General features: G+C 35.6%; 2 protein-coding genes across 2 annotated transcripts; both read right to left on the bottom strand.

Moving 5' to 3' along the window:
- Positions 1 to 2,177: 2,177 nt before the first annotated feature.
- Positions 2,178 to 5,052, bottom strand: LOC114732132 (protein EARLY-RESPONSIVE TO DEHYDRATION 7, chloroplastic-like). Its single transcript, XM_028919424.1, has 4 exons — positions 4,078 to 5,052; positions 3,203 to 3,369; positions 2,518 to 2,602; positions 2,178 to 2,407 (listed from the first exon to the last, which is right to left on the bottom strand). The coding sequence occupies exons 1-4, from the start codon at positions 5,028 to 5,030 to the stop codon at positions 2,194 to 2,196; spliced, it is 1,419 nt and encodes a 472-aa protein (XP_028775257.1). The 5' UTR covers positions 5,031 to 5,052; the 3' UTR covers positions 2,178 to 2,193.
- Positions 5,053 to 5,832: 780 nt separating this feature from the next.
- LOC114732131 (alpha-mannosidase) lies at positions 5,833 to 12,756 on the bottom strand. Its single transcript, XM_028919423.1, has 29 exons — positions 12,355 to 12,756; positions 12,172 to 12,255; positions 11,847 to 11,935; positions 11,534 to 11,708; positions 11,207 to 11,326; positions 11,036 to 11,119; positions 10,871 to 10,942; positions 10,661 to 10,774; positions 10,472 to 10,572; positions 10,286 to 10,379; positions 10,017 to 10,184; positions 9,844 to 9,933; positions 9,662 to 9,727; positions 9,526 to 9,582; positions 9,143 to 9,362; positions 8,928 to 9,064; positions 8,502 to 8,567; positions 8,350 to 8,413; positions 8,061 to 8,131; positions 7,936 to 7,983; positions 7,742 to 7,861; positions 7,582 to 7,647; positions 7,332 to 7,444; positions 7,144 to 7,228; positions 6,891 to 7,001; positions 6,715 to 6,810; positions 6,585 to 6,632; positions 6,369 to 6,437; positions 5,833 to 6,262 (listed from the first exon to the last, which is right to left on the bottom strand). Exons 1-29 carry the CDS (start codon positions 12,577 to 12,579, stop codon positions 6,074 to 6,076), a joined length of 3,042 nt encoding a protein of 1,013 aa, XP_028775256.1. The 5' UTR covers positions 12,580 to 12,756; the 3' UTR covers positions 5,833 to 6,073.
- Between the last annotated feature and the right edge of the window lie 4,618 nt (positions 12,757 to 17,374).

Here is a 17,374-nt window from a genome sequence, read left to right as displayed (position 1 = left end):
AATTAAAAGGTTGGTCATTGAAAGGCACCTCCCCCACCTCTAAAAGTGATGAGAAGAATGAAGAATATATGAACTAGAGGCAACAACTAGAATAGCTTAAGCTATTTTTGTGATATGGACAACTTCAAGCATAAACCATACAAAAAGAAAAAAGAAAAAGAAATCAACAAATTTAAAAGTTGCGTTCCCAATTAAAAAGAAAGTGCGAGAATGTATTTTAAGTTTGCGTGTCAGCTTAAGTTAGGATTAAACTTTCAAAGATTAGCCATCCTCAACTGTGTTAATCAGAACCAAAATTATGTATTTTTTAAAGCACAAGACTGGATTGATGACGGTAAGCTTTTAAGGATATTAAACGAATGGCAGCAGACTTGCAGTTTCTTTATAGTGAATTGAAACCTCCAGCAATCATAAATATAAACAGCTAGAAGAGATAGACAGAAAAGAATGATAAATATGCATAGAAAGTAAGCCGCATAAATATTCTCATCTGTTCATGTCACTTTTTCTATCCCCGTGATTGTGCAAGTACATAAGACCCAGCTTCTTTTTTCTAATACCTATGTAGTAGTTATGCAAATGCCGAAATAGTTCATCATGGTCGCAGGAGCAAATCCGGATAGATTGAGTAAAAGAGCCATATCATACATAAATAATCCTAATCCGAGGTGGTACAGTAGCCCGGAGGAATCATGAAAGCAAGCAAGTATTCTGAACGAAAAAAGAGTGATTCGAAATCACGACTAAAACAATCAATTATTTAGTTGATAACCAAAAAAAAAAAAGGAAAACGAAAAAGAAAACAATATAGCATAGCTAGTAGTTGTGAGTTATTAATATAAAAAAGGGCTGGGTTAGAGATCCATACACGTAGCAAAAAATAAGAAGGGACCAAGTTTTAACACAAAAACAGTATTGGATTCGTGGCAAGACTTTAAAAAGTTAAGAGCAATTGAAATTGTAGGGCTTGCGGTACCAAACGAAAGGGGAACATCAGCATCAGAAAATAAGTGCTCCGATGGTCGCCCAAAAAAGGGGGAATTATTAAACATGTGCACCCGCTGAAGGTGGCATGAGCGCGACGCATCCCAGAATCCGTACCCTAGATGAGAATTCAGAATCAAGCAGCCATAAACAACAACCCAACTTCATCCGCCACTGGGCCCACCACTGAGAAACTACACATCCGAGACGGTGATGGCCAGTGACTGACCTTTCATTTTTTTTTTTTAAATCTCAGTGAAGTGCGCATACTATTTTTTGGGCCTCAACAGTGCACACACTTTATAGTTTATAATTATATCCTCGGTAGTTTTTTTTAAATCTTTAACTTTGATTGTACGATGACAATTTCAGAGTGACCGTGGTTGCTGACATTTTTTAAATAGCTCCCAAAACATTAATATGTGTGTGTATATATATATATATAAGGCTTAGATGAGTTTTAAAAATGAAACAGATAGAGTTTGTGTGTGTGTCTGCGCGTATTAAGTTACTCCTCCGGTCCTAATTATAAGACCCAATTGACTTATTTGAGGAGATTAAGGAAGTAAGTTAAGTTGGTTATTTATAATAAATAAGTGTTGTCATTCCTAAAATATCCTTGCTAATTAAGTATATTGGCTAAAACTATCATTATTAGAAGGATTATCTTAGAAAAAAATGCATAAATATAAGAGAGAAAATGGATTGGGTCTTATAATTAGGACCAAATAAAAAGTCAAATTGGGTCTTATAATAAGGACCGGAGGAGTACATTGTAAACAGGATAACTTCCTAAAACATTTTTAGATGGAATACAAAAATTGATGTTTAGGTCTTGCTTATATTTTACTTGATTATTTGGAATGAATTTTCCCTTTTATATTGAAGATAGCTTCCGAACGGATGTAGTACAAGTGACTTGAAAATTATGTCCAACTAAAGTGATAAAACAAAAATTCAGTCCCCAAAAAAAGTGATAAAACAAATCACAGGTTTTTTTTTTCCCCGTGTTTTTCTTAAGATGTAGTGTTGATGGATAAGTAGATTGTTTTTTTAACCTTCGGTAGATAAGTAGATTCAATCGTTTTTATTTAGGGCCTATTCAGCATATAGAAAAAAAATAAAAAAAAATATAAGTAGATAAAAATAATTTTTGTTTTAAAAATATTTTTATATTCAAGAAGTCCTGCCGGAAGCCACTTGGGCTTTTCACTTTTTTTTCTCCAGTTCAGATTTTTTCTTGTTTTCCTTTTCCCTGAGTTCAGCTGCGGCAGCTTCAGCGGCAGATTTAGCCATAACGGGCTTAAGAAAGCCCTTAGGAGTGAAAGCCTGGCGAATCTTTAGAACAGCCCACGCGGCCCCCACGGCATGACCCGCAGCGTCAAACCCTTCATTCGTTGCCTTTGCAGCTTCTTCTCCATATCTGCAGTCACACACATCCACCAGACTCACAGTCCCCTCGCCACCATGCTTGCCTAAATTCACAAAGTGAGCCATCTAAATTAGAGCACAACATAAACCTAGGAGCCTCACCTGTGATTCACAAGGTCAGTTGTCACGGTAGACGTTGTTGACATCACATGTTTTCCAGATACCTCGACCGCATCACACACTTTGGCTGTTTACAAGAAAAACATCATGTGAAAGTATAGAATCCAAACTCATTACAGATCGAGATGAGAATCTGACCAAACTTAAATTCCATCAATTCTATCCATGTTTTTTTATTTCTTAATTATTTTAAAGTTGCAATTTCACTGAGAGCATGTTATTATAGTTCTTAGATTTACTGGTTAGCCTTGTCATCAAACATTTGTTATGTTAATTAATCCCTACTGTTGGCAGAGGATCTTTCTTGCCTTACTTTTCTTCGAAAAAATTAAAATGTCATAAAAGCTGTACACCATAACATATTTAGATTTTTCTTTTGGTAGAATATATTCAGATTGCTGTTCACAACTAAAAATAATGACTCATGGTTTCTTTTCTATTTTCCATACCGACATGTGGAATTTATGCTCATTTTTTACGCACACCCAAAAAGAAAATTTACTGCAGTCAGAATTTACAGGATACAGGGTTATCTAATATTCCTTGCACTTTATGAAGAGTATTATCTATTTCTTTCCTTCTTTCTTTATTGGCAGATACTTATCTAGCTCTTAGAACTAATGTTACGTGAACACATCAAAACCAGGGAATAAAATAGCTGACATACCAAATCCATCTAAGGATGCAAGTAAAACTTCTTCTGGTATAAGCTTGATAATTTTCTTTCCCGCTTTTGTATTTGCCACAGAACTAGCAAATAGTCCAGAGACTTTCACGACCCCAGAAAGGAGCCCAGTAGCCACCTTTTCTGTCATTCTAGTCACAGACTTAACCCTAAAAAAATATCAAGCCGAACGGTAAATTGTCATAAAGTAAATGAGCAAATTGCTCCAACTATACCAAAGTGAAAAATATCCCCCACAAGCCTAAAGCAGCAACCTCTTAACTTTCTTATCTAACACTAGGATATTAAATGTACTACACAGCAGGATGTAGAAAAGTCCCAGAGCAAATTAAATCTCCATAATAAAATGGCCATATAGAATACGGCAGGATGAAAACTCCAGTTTCTGTAAGCAATTCCAAATCCATCATAGTATCAATTATAGATCTCAGGCTTTGGTCCCAATTGCATGATAAAACATACATGCTCCTTGGTCAAAAGAAAAATATCCTGCGACAAGTGAAAAAGAGGATATGGCCAGGGGAACCTTTGGGAGCCTCAAAGACTAGTTCAATGACTTGCTCTGTTTTCTCTTTCCTTGATTCCAAGTTCCAACTCCATTCTTATTTTCAGATTTAATATAAGCACCAAACCATCAAACAGCTGTAGTCAAATCTTCGTTTTGATTATTAGAGTTTAGAATATATTTGTTTCGGATACATGTTTAAATGTTGAATTAAAATATTTGTAAAGAATAAAAAGAATCACAAGAATGATTTGCTACTCGCTTTATTCCGAGGAGATAATGTGTTCCAGAAAATCATTCAAATTAAGTTTTATAACTAAAATGCTCAAGAACCAAAAAATATTGCGCATACCTTTTAATCCGCTTTAATGTTTCAGGACTAACTTCTGCGTTTTCACCTGGAGCCATCTTCGTCTTCAAAACCTCATTTCCCACTTTCAACCTCTCCGCCGTCACATCGCCGCACCACAATATTCCTTTAATCAGGTGTCCAGATCCTTGCGCAATCAATCTTGCAGCTGTTCCACTGTAGCCCTCCACATTTGGAGCTATTGTGGTCCAATATGCAGCGCATGTCCCCTCCATGAATTCCTTCTTTTCCCCTGAACTCAAATCTGCAGGAGACATTTCCGTAGCCACCGAGGTATCCAAAGCCTCTCCCTTCTTCTTCGCATCCTCAGACACCTCCTGCACGGAGAAGTTGCTATAATTCTCGAAAATCGCATCTAGCTCCTTTAACAGAGCCTCCTGCCCCTTGGACGCGATCGTCAACCCATAGCTCAACACATAGCTCGTGACATCCCCTTGACAAACCTCTCCCTTGTCATTCTGATCGGGAAAGAAGAACGAAAAGAAATAATGCGAGTCGTCAACTTTAACCGCGGCCGTTTCCTTAGACAAAGACCACTGGATCTTATCAGCAACGCGGGCGAGGACAGCGACGGCGCTGCCGCCCTGGCAGAGACGAATGACCGTAAAATCGCCAGAACCGAGTATGACGCTGTATTGCTGATCAATGAGGTTCAGAACAGCACCGGGAATGTTGAGAAGAACCTCTCCGGAAGCCGGGAGCACCTCTTCATCGTGAACCGACGGAGGGGCAGAGAGCTCGTCTTCGCGAGGCAATGGAGGAGCAGAAGGGCGCGCTGGGAGTATGTCATAAGGAATTAGGTTTCCGGCGAAATCGCTCGGATCAAGTGAAGGGTAGAGATTGGACGAAGAGGAGGGGGCCGAAGAATTAGGGTTAGGATTTGGAAGTGAAGGTGCAGAAGGCTCAGGTTTCGATTCGATTACCTCCGGGTACATTGACCGTGTACTTTCCGAAGGCTTCATGGTAGCCATTGGCATTGATGAGAGGTCTGCAAGCTCAGATTGGAAATTTGGAAGCGGACGGGAAGAAATCAAATGACACAGACGGTCTGGATGAAATGGGCAAATTAAGAAACGACACGTGGCAATGGTGTTCTCGACAGTTGTTTCTTTAACTGCCCTGAAAAGCTTCCCGCGTGCATGCCGGTATGGCCGAATGTGTGCGTGTATAATATGAAATAGTTGAATTTTCCTTTTCTTTTTCGCCATCTTCAATATATATACCTTTTTGGCCAAATATATTCACGAGATGGAATCGAAATCGCACAAAACATTCAGAAAAATAATGTTTTTTTTGTTGTTGGAGCAATTTAACACCTGATGGAAAATCTTCTTTCAATTTAAATGTGAAACTTTGTGCTTAGATTGTCCCAAAAAAAAGGTGACATTATAAGAGGGAAAAATCGCAAATTAGGAGTCATTATCAGACTTGTATAGGTTTTAACAATAATTGAATGGCAAATAGAAATGACAAAATACCTTATTTATAATTTTTTAATTTTTCCTTATAACAATTCATTTTATTCTCTCATTATCTCTCATCTATTTATTTAAATTCTCGTCTTAGTATACTATAAATACACAAAAGCTTCCTTTAGTTTAGGCAGTGTGAAATTTTCATTTGTATTTTACACGTCACATAACTTTAATAATATACAAAGTGAATTGAGAATAAAATAATGATTGACAGATTTACTTTCGACTTGAAAGAAAGTTTAAAACAAAAAAAAGAATATAGTACGAGAAAAGCTCTAAAATTAGCTCTCTTTTTTTTTACAATTTTGAAAGTTCTCCCTCTTAATATTTTCCCGTTCAAATCAAGTCTTAGTCAATCATAATCTGAAAACCAAAAGAGCAAAATAAATGAAAACAGAATCAGACTTATTTTTCATGTGTCGGGTAAGCAAGATTGTTACAAGGAGCCCTGTTGCTGAGACGCTTACAAACCATATCCTATAATCTTAAATCACATGGAGTCGTTAAAACTTCAACAAGAAAGTGCGTATTTCCATGGGACCAAGCTCGACAATATAATCAGACATGTTGACTGGGCCACCCTTCACTGCCTGAGGCTCTTGACTGTTATCTCCTTCAACCTTCCAACGCAGCTTCTTCATCTCTGACTTCTCTTGATTCGCTGATAAGCTCACTTCCTTCAAACCCTTTATCTGCCACATACAACACCAATTACCCACAATTAATATTCACAACTTCTCCACAAGAATTGACTAAACTTGCAGCCTAATTCCCGTCACAAAAACCAGAGACGCGTACATTTTTGTTGGCAAACAGCTTCTTCAGTTCAACTTTGCTCAGACTTGAGTACTCAGCGTCTTCACTTGGCTGACCCCACAGAGAAAAATATGATAGAAACATCCATAAGATACAGGATGCAGCTAAAACAACTGGGAAAAGCGAAGACTATTTGCACTAAAATATGTATTAATACATAAGCTCGATCGTAACAAGCACGGTTCATCTCAAGTTTACCTCATATAGATGAGCCAATCGAAGAAGCACCAATCCATCATCCAACTCCTGCAAAACTTGTGAGTTTGAGATTGCCGGAGAGAGAAAGTATATGACAGGTTCTATAATTGTTATGTGCTGCTTGGCCTACCTGAAGGGTTATCAGTGCAACATTTTGAGGCAAGCTATAGTTTGGATCCACCACTGTTCCTTTTGTCAAATACGCGGACTTCCAATTTTCCAATGTCTGATGAAGTAAAATATTTTAGAAGTTGCGATATGACGATGATACTAAATATGCATGAAGAGGCTAGAGTGAAGCCGTACATCATGAGCAAAAGCCAGTAAAAATGGGGAGTAAATTTCCTGGCCAGTTGTACGGCGCCAGCGTGCGCCTGCTCCAAGCTGGTGGATGCTTACATAGTAATTTCCCCTGATCTGATACAAGATTTAGAGTGACAAGATACGGAACAGATCAATCAACATCTGATGATGGCCACCTTCTTAATGGTTGCAGTTATGTTAAGTAAGACTTAATTAAGATGCATAAATATATAAGTAATCGTCCGTATTGTCATACTGTTAGTCCTTCACATCTGTGTTTTATGCAGACTTGTTCATCGAGAGCTTCATCTACTCCTCTACCATCATCAAAGAGCATCCGCCTGAAGTTGTAAAAAGCAACGGTCAATGGTCAGGCGAGACGACCGAGTTTAGAACTACAACGTAACCGTACGGGGAAAAGCATCATTTGGGTTAATATTGTACCTGTGAAGCATAAGTTCTACCTCGCCATCTTGGATGCTAGCTCCACCCGTGGCACGGTCAACTAAGACTGAGAATTCATTTTTTTTGTCCTTGATATAAATTCCAAGATTAAGCTGGAAATGGAGAAAGTAAGTTTGAGTTTGATTTTTTTACCAACAAAATCAAGACTTTCTTAGCTCATTCCCTCTATTGGGAACTCGTTTTTCTTTACCTCAAGTTCCAAATGAAATTACTAGGGTTAAAATCTTACTGGATAGTAGTTTCCTGCTATAGGTTGGGTAACTTGAAGGGGCCAATCTTCCCTGAAATCACGAACCTACATTGACGACAGAACAAGTCACCGGTAAGAATTGCGCGTTTGCCTTTACAGTTTAACAATATTCACAAGGAACATGGTGCATGAGAGTTACCCGTTTCAGAAAATCTCTTCCATTAGAATCAGTATAAAACTCCTTGTTAGTGGCCATATTTGCTGTTATTCGTGTGATAACCTCCTTTCCAACTTGATCATCAGTAGGAATTGGACCGATCTTTAAAAATTAAAATTTCATGAGAAGCTGATTTGTCACTAAAATAACTCCACATTAGGCCATCCTCAACTTACAGTGAATTCAATTTCAGCATGCTCTTTGTCTTTGTAAAGCCTTGTAGCCTACATATAAATAATCCATGAGAAAAATTTAGGAATAAGTCAGAACCACAAAATGTCATGTAAGGCAAGATACTGACCTGGTAAATCCAAGGATTAAACTGCTGTTGAACCTCATGTACTACTGGTCCACGGATAACCTTGTAGGTACCTGTATTTGAAATCAAGTCAAAATTCATCTGACATAAAAGATGTTCTGCAAGAAATTTAAAAAAAAAAAAAAACTTATGGAGTGGGAGGAGATCTAGCAAATATGACTGCCTTTTTAAGTTATTTAACCTCATTTCTTGTGTCATCTTATACCCACTAGCCATAAAAGAACCTAATGCATTGAAACATTGGTGAGTTGACCCATTGGAAGAAGAAAACTTACTGATCTTGAAGCAACAGTTGGAGGAGCACCATTAGGTCGGAAAATGTACGCGCCAGATGCCTACGCATGAGGAAACACACCAATTATATTGACAAATCCTTTGTACTGTTAGAGTGAGTGCTTTTGTCTTTGAAGCGACACGACGCACCTGACCATCATCGTCACCAGCGCTAGAACCATACCAGAGATAGCTTTGTTGTACTGGTACATCGACCTAATTAAATTCTCAAATGATGAAATATTCTCCAATACATTAACTAAAAAATATCTCAATAAAAAGAAAGTGAAGCTAAACTCATATCAGCAGCACAGCTTGGCCTTCATAGACTGACTTATGCATAGTAATCTCCAATTACTTAAGTAATTAGAAATGATTTCGCGAATATGATCTCAACAAAAGATAGCCGTTACTAATATGTACTTTTACATGAATAAAATAGAACCCTTATGGGTAAATAGGATTCCATGCATACCACTTGCAGCATGTAGTTTATCAATATATTGCAGGTACAAGTTCATTCAACAAAAATTGCCCGCATTCCTCTATGGCGGATGAAGATGCAAAATTACTCACTCCGGTTCTTGAATTATATATCCGTTTGAGTTGCCCAGAGGTTGAAGAAAAAGACATCTTCAGATTTCCTGGTCCGATTTCAATATTTTCTCTCGCGAGGCTACTGCCAGATGTGAAAAGGCCGTTTCTTCTTCCTCCTAACATATTAAGAAAAAACAGTAATGCTTAGTGCAATGCTCCTCTTTAAGGAGAAAACGAGAACGTAAGAACTTCACCTTTTCCTGAAGCCTTAGAAATGAAGTATGTACTCCACCCAAGGGGAGGCACAGACGCCTGAAAAAGAAGCCAGAATTTCGGGGCTTCTTTTGGTGACAACCCTAAATAAGCATTCACATACAATTTTCTCAAATTCAGCGTTACATTATCGATCTCCACTAATTGTGCTGCAAGATTATTCCCTGACGAATCTTTGACAACAAGGTTGGCATCATTGACCTGTTGTAAAATTGTAACCATCAGAATTGAGCAGATATTATACAAAAAGGGTAACTCTGCTTTTCCCACAAAAAAAGTGAGAAAAAAGACCCCCCATAATGCAGAGTTTTATGTGAAACTAGAGTCAACTTTATGATATTGGGAGCAAGAGATGGATACTCACGGGAATTTTGATAATGTCGGTACGGTTCCATCCAAGTGGGTTATATGCCACTACTACCTGGAAGCAATTATCAATGCATGACACGTAAGATTTAAGGAAAATTTCATGAAATTAGAAGAAACTATGAAAATATTACCAAGCTCTTTGCTTGTGGAATATTTTCTTCTGTTATTGGGCAGTAGCTGATATTGAGTAATTGACACTGTCAAAATAAAATTAAAAAAATTAACCCAAAAAAAAAAAAAGCAAGACAGTTTGAGAACTAAGGATAACACTACCTAAGATTTAAAGGCGGAATCATTTATTGCTTAACATTACCTGGGAAAATGTAGATGACGGTGCTGAACATTCTGTCACTGGTTGTTTACTAGCAAGACAAGCCAAAGAAGAACTAACGAGAGCTTCAGCCTAGAAGGAGACAAACAAAATAATGAGTTCTAGGACAAAACAGAATACAAAAGTCAAATTTTGAAGAAGCTCCAGCTCCTTACCTTAGTGGCTCCAATAGCCAGTCGTTTGGCATAGTCATTTGTAGTATGTTGTTTGGCGGTTCCGGTGACAGCGTCATGGTGTTGAGCTACTCCTAGAGCATCTCCGAGGCCAAAAGTATGGTCTGTCGTAGGTTTCTTTCCCGCTAAAAATTCAAGTTGTCTTGATGCCTATATATCCATATTCGGTAATTCTTGATAATAAGTAGAAAATCCATCTCAAAAAAGTATCCATTAAGCAACATATTAGAGTAATGATGATGATGTTATACCAGATAGTATCCACTTAGAGCCCTAACATATCGCTTCAAGGCCGGGCGGCTGGTGAAAAAGCCTGTCCAATAAGCATTTGGTCTATCGGCATAACTGTCAGAAACCATCGGGCATGTGAATATGCAGTTGATTCCACACAAATTGGTTATATAATAATTAATAGTAGAGATTAAACATATCCTTACGGGAAGTAATCATCAGTTTTCAGCGGCCATGACTGTTTTGCAGCATTCTTTGCATTGGTGTAGAGAGATGGAGTAGAATATAAGGCATTCACTCTGCCATCCTGACAAGATTGAGCACACACAAAACACGTATTTGAATCCCAATTGCATACCCCCTGCTCATACACACATCAATAGCTCAATACTTACCTTATTGACATAGTGAATTAACTTGTCCATTTGCTTGAACCAATTCTCAGCATATTGGTATTGGAAATCATCACCCATTGTCCACATAATATGGTTTGTCCTTGTCACGTTTGCCTATGATGGGGAGCACAAGTTTAGTCAGTGCTTCAAAGTTTGAGGAGAAAAATACACGTTATTCAGAAAAATTAACCTCCAAGCGAAAGAGCCTACTTGGGTGATAGCAGCATTAATGAAATCATTGACTCGCTGTTCAACATTGTAATCAAATAGAAGAGGATCGTCCTGTCATTTATTTATTTGAGCATGGTCAGCAATGAGCCATGCACTTGACAAATTTTTCGACATTAAGCTTCTTTAAGTGTTAAATGTTAGAACCTGTACGGGAACGTAGTCACTGCTGACTTCAAAACCAAAGCCTTTTGGGGGACTATAATGAACAGGGAAGGCATTGGCAAAAATCTGCAAAATCACAAAAATGGGGGAAAAGATTGAGAATCAATTAAATTGACGCAATCAGTCATTCTAAGCAAAAGCCGCGATCCATGCCTGAGCTGAAGAACCAAATGTATTGGACCCTCGCCAAACAACTTCAAGAGATTTATCATTTTTGCGAACAGCTCTGTCCTGATAATCAATCCTAGCAAAATGTACAGAGTCGAATCCTAGCTGCAGAAACATGAAGAGCCCATAATCGTACGACTAAAATGGGAGTCCAGATTCTCTTATGTCCAGGGTCAGGACAATGAGTCCCACTGAATTGAGTGAGGTATGACTGATTTAAGAGGCAAAAAAAGAAAAAGGAGTTTGCGTTGAATGTATAAAAATGTAATTTTGGGAAAAGCTAATAAAAGCGACAACAACCAAAAGGCCCACCTCAGCACCGAGTAGGTAAGCTTGAACCGCAGAATGGCCGAACGGATCAATCTGCCAGCCAGCTCGAGGAGTCTTATTGAATTGTTGCTTGATAAAGCGATGACCCAGAGTGGTCTGGTCAATCATGTCTATGTAGTGACACGTGGCTTCGTCGTGCATGCACCATCCTCCATTCCTGCCGACACAGAAATTTACATCACAGTCTCGTCCGTACAGAATGGAGCGTCGTGGATCGTAATTTTCTCATGCGGAGACACAGCAAGATGAAGAACGCAAGCGGTTCATGAGTATAAGAAACGAATGATGCGCTTACACGAATTCCAGTTGACCAGCATCTACTAGTTTTCTCACTTGTTCTTGCGTTTCTGGACTCTGCTCTACCCACCATCGATGGAGGAACGCCTGTCATTATTAATGAAGAATATAAATTAGACCAGAATAATTTGCAGATTGAATGAATTTGAATTGACTCTCAGGCATCCAGCGCTGTTTGAGCTTCAAATGCGAGTCATATGTCAAGATAATGACTGGTATTGAATTAGCTTGTCCTCGAGTTTCCACGTTCAAACTGAAAATTCCATTTTGTATCAAATGGAAACAAACTTTAGAGTCCAGAGGTTGAGTTCACGGATCTGTACCATCTCGGCATACACGAACTTCCTATTAGGATCTCGCTGAAGTGATACCACGAGCGAGTCCAGCACATTTTGAACACACGCCCCCTAGAAAACAAGTGTGGACATTCATTCAGAACCAAGAAGAAAAGTGAAAGCCTTTGAAAGACGAAAGACTGAGCCGAATCAGTAAGATTAAATTCTAACCTGAATACTATTATTTGATCCAACATAGTACTGATCAATGGTTTTGAGCCAACCAACATCGTCATGAGTATGTGCCACCAAATGAACGTTCAATTTGCCATCAACGATCCCGGCGCCGGTATTGTACTTAATGTATTTGGCACAAACTACAGAGCCATAGAAAGAGAGCAAGAGGAGAAAAACAGAGAGAGGGTGTGAAGTTAACGAGGCAGCTTTCTGTCCCATCTCTAAGGCATCCCCAAAGTCTCGAGCGTTTGTGGGTTTCTTATAGTGGTTTTCAATTTGTGATTGTGGAGAAAGAGAAGGCCAAGACAGGGCTTGGACAGAGGCTGACAAATGAGAACAGACAAGGTGGACTTTGGCTTCCGCCTAAGATTGCCGGCCTAGGTGGAACGGGGGAGGGACCTCTCTGCATATTACAATTACGGAGCGCTAACGAAGTCTCGCATGCGACACTTGATTGGAGGGTTCTATGAACTTAAAAATGTTCTTTACAGTGTCTGGTTGGAACGGAGGACTTTGATTCAGTACGCTAACGTCCAGGCGCAAGTATACATCTACCTATATATGATGTATTAAAAAAAAAAATCATATTGTTGATGTTGACAAATATGAATGATATGGTTTATTTGTTAATATATATATATGAATAGCTTGATTTATATTTTATATTCCATGCAAACCACACGAGTTTGACAGAAAATACACCATCTTATCGATCTATAGATGCCACCAGGAACAATAATGCGTGTTTTTGTGTCGAGAGAAATTATTTTATCTTCTTTTTTGTAATTCTTATCCTATTCTTTGGTCCCCTCTCTGATCCTATCACAAAAGGATGGCTCCTGGCAGTGAATAAGAAACAAAATCCAAAATCATAAATTCATAATTATGAGAGAAGACCGGTTGAAGAAGAAGAAAAAGGAAGAAAAGCATACATGGAATGTGGTTGAGGGGCTAGTATTGGAAATTAACTTCTTTGTCATAAAGAATAATTTACATTAAGAGCTTCAAATTTTGATAATGAGATGTAACATTGAGGGGCTGGAGTTGAGTCACACGAAGAATTAAATTTAAGAAATAAAGTGGTACTCTCTTGAGACAACTTCAATACATTTTATTAAAATAAAGTTTAAAAAATTGACCTATATTGAGGGGGGAAATATTTTTTTCTCTACTTAGTGGGAAGAGTATTGGAAAAAGATAGAGACATAAGAGTGAGTGAGTGGATTTTAGTATATTTGCACCAAAGCGGTTCAAAATATAATATTACCTCCGATTCTAAATATAAGAGCTAGTTGATTAATTTGAGTAAATTAAGAAAATAATTTAGGTTAGTAATTTATAATAAATAGATGTTATCTTTTCTAAAATATCATTGCTAATCAATTGTATTAGCTAAAATTACTATTATTAAAAAAACTATCTTAAAAATATATATAAATATAAAAGATAAAGTAAATTACTATCTCCTGTCCTTAATATAATACCTTGTTTGACTTTTATTTTTGTCCTAAATGTAACACCCCAATCCACTTTTTTCTCCCATATTTATACATTTTTTTTTCAAAGTAGTCTTTTTAACAATAGTAGTTTTAGCCAATATACTTAATTAGCAAAGATAGTTTAGGAAAGACAAATATCTATTTAGAACAAATAACTAACTCAACTTATTTTTTTAATCTTCTTAAATTAGTAAACTAACTCTTATAATTAGAACCAAAGATGATATGATTTTATATTTAAAAATTAAATCAAAAAAAAAATTTGGGCCGACTGGCGGTATTAATGCAAGGGAAATGATTTTGGGAGAGAGAAGAGAGAGAAAGAGACACGTGAAAAGGGGTGGGTTTATATTTTGATAGAAAAAGGAAAAGTCTGCTCTGGGTTTGTTTTGTTGCGTTGGGAATGGAGCTTTTGGTAGGGGCAAGGGCGGCGGCTGCTCAATGCTCATGCCTGCTCCGTAAGTGGGGCAATAATGGAATTTTTCGCCACCACTATAAAAATCACACGTTTCATGATTTCCAATAGCCTTGCTTTGGCCAAAAAGAAATATTGGCTTGTACTCCCATAATTCAAAATACTACCTCCGGTTCTAAATATAAGACTAAGTTGATTTATTTGAGGAGATTAAGGAAGTAAGTTAAGTTAGTTATTTGTAATAAATAAGTGTTGTCATTCCTAAAATATCTTTGCTAATTAAGTGTATTGGCTAGAACTATCATTATTAGAAGGATTATTTTGGGAAAAAATGTATAAATATGAGAGACAAAATGGATTGGAGTCTTATAATTAGGACCAAACAAAAAGCCAAACGGGGTCTTATAATAAAGACCGGAGGTAGTATAAACTAAATTTTTTTAAGAGGTTAGTTTTTTCAAAATATTTATTTTTGTTCAAGTATTTAATAAGGTTTTTTTAATTTGACCCCATATATTCTCTCTCTTTTTTAATTCATTTATTATATCTTTTATTTATTCTCTTCATTAATAAGGTTATATTAGAAAAAACAAATATATGCCTTACACATTTATTATTTTAAATTAATTTTAATTAGTTTTTTGATAAACGTAATGGATAAAGTTTAACTTATATTTTGAACCGGAGGGAGTATTCTACTAGTATTATCTACTATTATTAACTATTTTTAGCTCAAACTTCTTGAGATATATTTCTTTCTTTCTTACTTTTTTTTTTTTGAACAGCCTTTCTTTCTTCTATTTACCTTCTACTAAGTATTAAAAACAAATATAGAAGAAAAATACTGATGAGATTTAAAGAGAATAAGTGTATTTTTCTAACTTTTTTGACAATTTTATTCTCTAACATGTAAGAATAAAAGCATGAAACATCCAAAACGTAAGGTGCACTGATTTACGACATTTTTGGTGAATCGAACGAATAATACGTAAAAAGGTTTACGTCGTCAACGTATCAAATATAAACCAAAAGCCGTCTGTTTCATCCGTTGGAACTGAAAAAGATTACTGCAACATTAAAGCGCCCCTTCGTTGGAGCCTCGTCGGACATGGCAGGCCTATCAGGCAAGGTCGCTTTTGATTTTTTGGGTCTTTAACTGAAAATAAATAATTTAATCAGCTTTTTAAATTGGTAATTTTCAAATGAGTTTAGTATTTGTTGTTTTCATTTCTTAATATAAGATTTAATTAACTAATTTAGAGAGATTAAAAATTAATTAAATCAATTATTTGTAATAAAATATATTATTTTTTTAAAGTATTCTTGCTAATTATATGTATTAGCTAAAATTACTATTTGATAGAATATTTAACATGTGTAATTACTACAATACAAGTACTACTTTAAAAAAATAAATTGTAGTTTTAAATTTAAGATTAAAATAAAAATTAAATTAGTTCTTTTATTAATGGATATATTTTTCAGTAGTAAGTTTATCCAATTTTTACATTTCCAACAGTCTTATCTACCCAAACCCCCTACTGAAAACCCCCACATATGAGTATTTAAAGATTTCAAACGCTTATGCTCTGACTACTCATTGTAGCGACACTAGGATATCGAGATTTGAATGGTTGCATAAATCAATTATTTAATATTTACACCCAACCTTCTTTTTTTTTCCAGCATTTACACCCAACCTTTAAAAAATTTGTACTTGGAGCTAAGCATATTGTTCAATAAATACATTTTTGTCCATTTTTTTATGCTCTGACTTGGGTAACATTTCACAAATTTGATGGCTTAAGTGTATTTATTTTAGAGTGCATTTTTTGTCTTGGAAATATTATTTGAGAAGATAAAAGTATTCTTAAAAAAATTAGAGTAATGTAATGCATAATCTTAAAAAAATTACTTATTTGATCCTATTTATAGATTACTTCTACATATTAAGAAAAATGTTAAACCTTATTAATTCTTATTTAAAAGTTAACAACTTTCTAATTTTATTTTTATTTGAATACATTACACCCTATTAGAATAAAGTGAACACAATATTAAATAAAAGGTGAAATTGTATTTTTTGTATCTTATAAATAGAACTAAAAAATTATTTTTCTCTATCCTACAAATAGGACTAGAGGAGCAGGTTAAAAAAATCTTGCTATGCATACGAATAGATGACTTAGCGTCGATGGTTAAAGCAATAAAGCAATAATACGCTTAATAATATTCTATAATTCTTTATAAAATGATTCTAGCTCCTCTAAAAATACCTCACAAGAAAAATTCAGTTTATCCTGTTTTTCCTTGAAGGTGAGATTTAAATCAATTTATATAATATTGATATTATATCTGATGATTCCTACCATGCCAGCAACATAGTTTTCCACGTTTGAGGATGGCGAACTCTCCAAAGTTAATCAAACGACAAAAGGTATTTTATTTCCTCTTACTTTAATTTTATATATATTTACTCTTCCAATTCTCAATATAAGACCTATTTAACTAATTTAATTAAATTAAAAAATTAGATAAGTTAGTTAATTATAAGAAATATAATATATTTAAAACACCATAACCATCTTCTTTAATATTCTGTCTCTCTCTCCCCTATTTGATTGTGGTTATGGGAGTATCAATAGAGGTAATTTAGAAAAAATTGATAAATATAAAAATAGGTCTTATATTTAGAACCAAAATCAACTTGACAATTAGGTTTTATATTAGGAACCGGAAAAGTACTTCTTGTCCTTAATTTAAAAACTAATTTGATTTTTAATTTGATCCTAAATATAAGATCACGGTTTACTTTATCTTTCATTTTTTTTTAAATAACCCTTCTAGTAGTTACACATGCTAAAAATTTATTCAAATCATAATTATAACTAATATACAAAATTATCAAAGATATTCTAGAAAAGATAATACTTAATAATTACAAATAACTAACTTAATAAATTTTCGCAATCTACTTAAATTAATTAATTAACTTTTATATTAAAGACCAAAGATAGTATTTACTACCTCCGGTCCTTAATATAAGACCTTGTTTAACTTTTATTTTGATCCTAAATATAAGACCTCAATATATTTTGTC

This window comes from Neltuma alba, unplaced genomic scaffold (genome assembly GCF_004799145.2).
Source record: "Neltuma alba isolate B1F8T4 unplaced genomic scaffold, ASM479914v2 tig00012878_pilon, whole genome shotgun sequence".
NCBI classification, from domain to species: Eukaryota; Viridiplantae; Streptophyta; class Magnoliopsida; order Fabales; family Fabaceae; genus Neltuma; species Neltuma alba.
This window is presented reverse-complemented; position numbering and strand designations above follow the sequence as displayed.

Excerpts from the sequence above, each read along its gene's own strand:
- LOC114732132 (XM_028919424.1), bottom strand. The coding sequence starts at position 5,030 with ATGTACCCGGAGGTAATCGAATCGAAACCTGAGCCTTCTGCACCTTCA. Across the intron at positions 2,603-3,202 it reads TGCATCCTTAGATGGATTTG|CCAAAGTGTGTGATGCGGTC; the intron begins GTATGTCAGCTA and ends TCTTGTAAACAG. Across the intron at positions 2,408-2,517 it reads ACTGACCTTGTGAATCACAG|ATATGGAGAAGAAGCTGCAA; the intron begins GTGAGGCTCCTA and ends GTGTGACTGCAG.
- LOC114732131 (XM_028919423.1), bottom strand. The coding sequence starts at position 12,579 with ATGGGACAGAAAGCTGCCTCGTTAACTTCACACCCTCTCTCTGTTTTT. Across the intron at positions 11,709-11,846 it reads GCTGGTCAACTGGAATTCGT|GAATGGAGGATGGTGCATGC; the intron begins GTAAGCGCATCA and ends CTGTGTCGGCAG. Across the intron at positions 7,229-7,331 it reads GTAGAACTTATGCTTCACAG|GCGGATGCTCTTTGATGATG; the intron begins GTACAATATTAA and ends TTACAACTTCAG.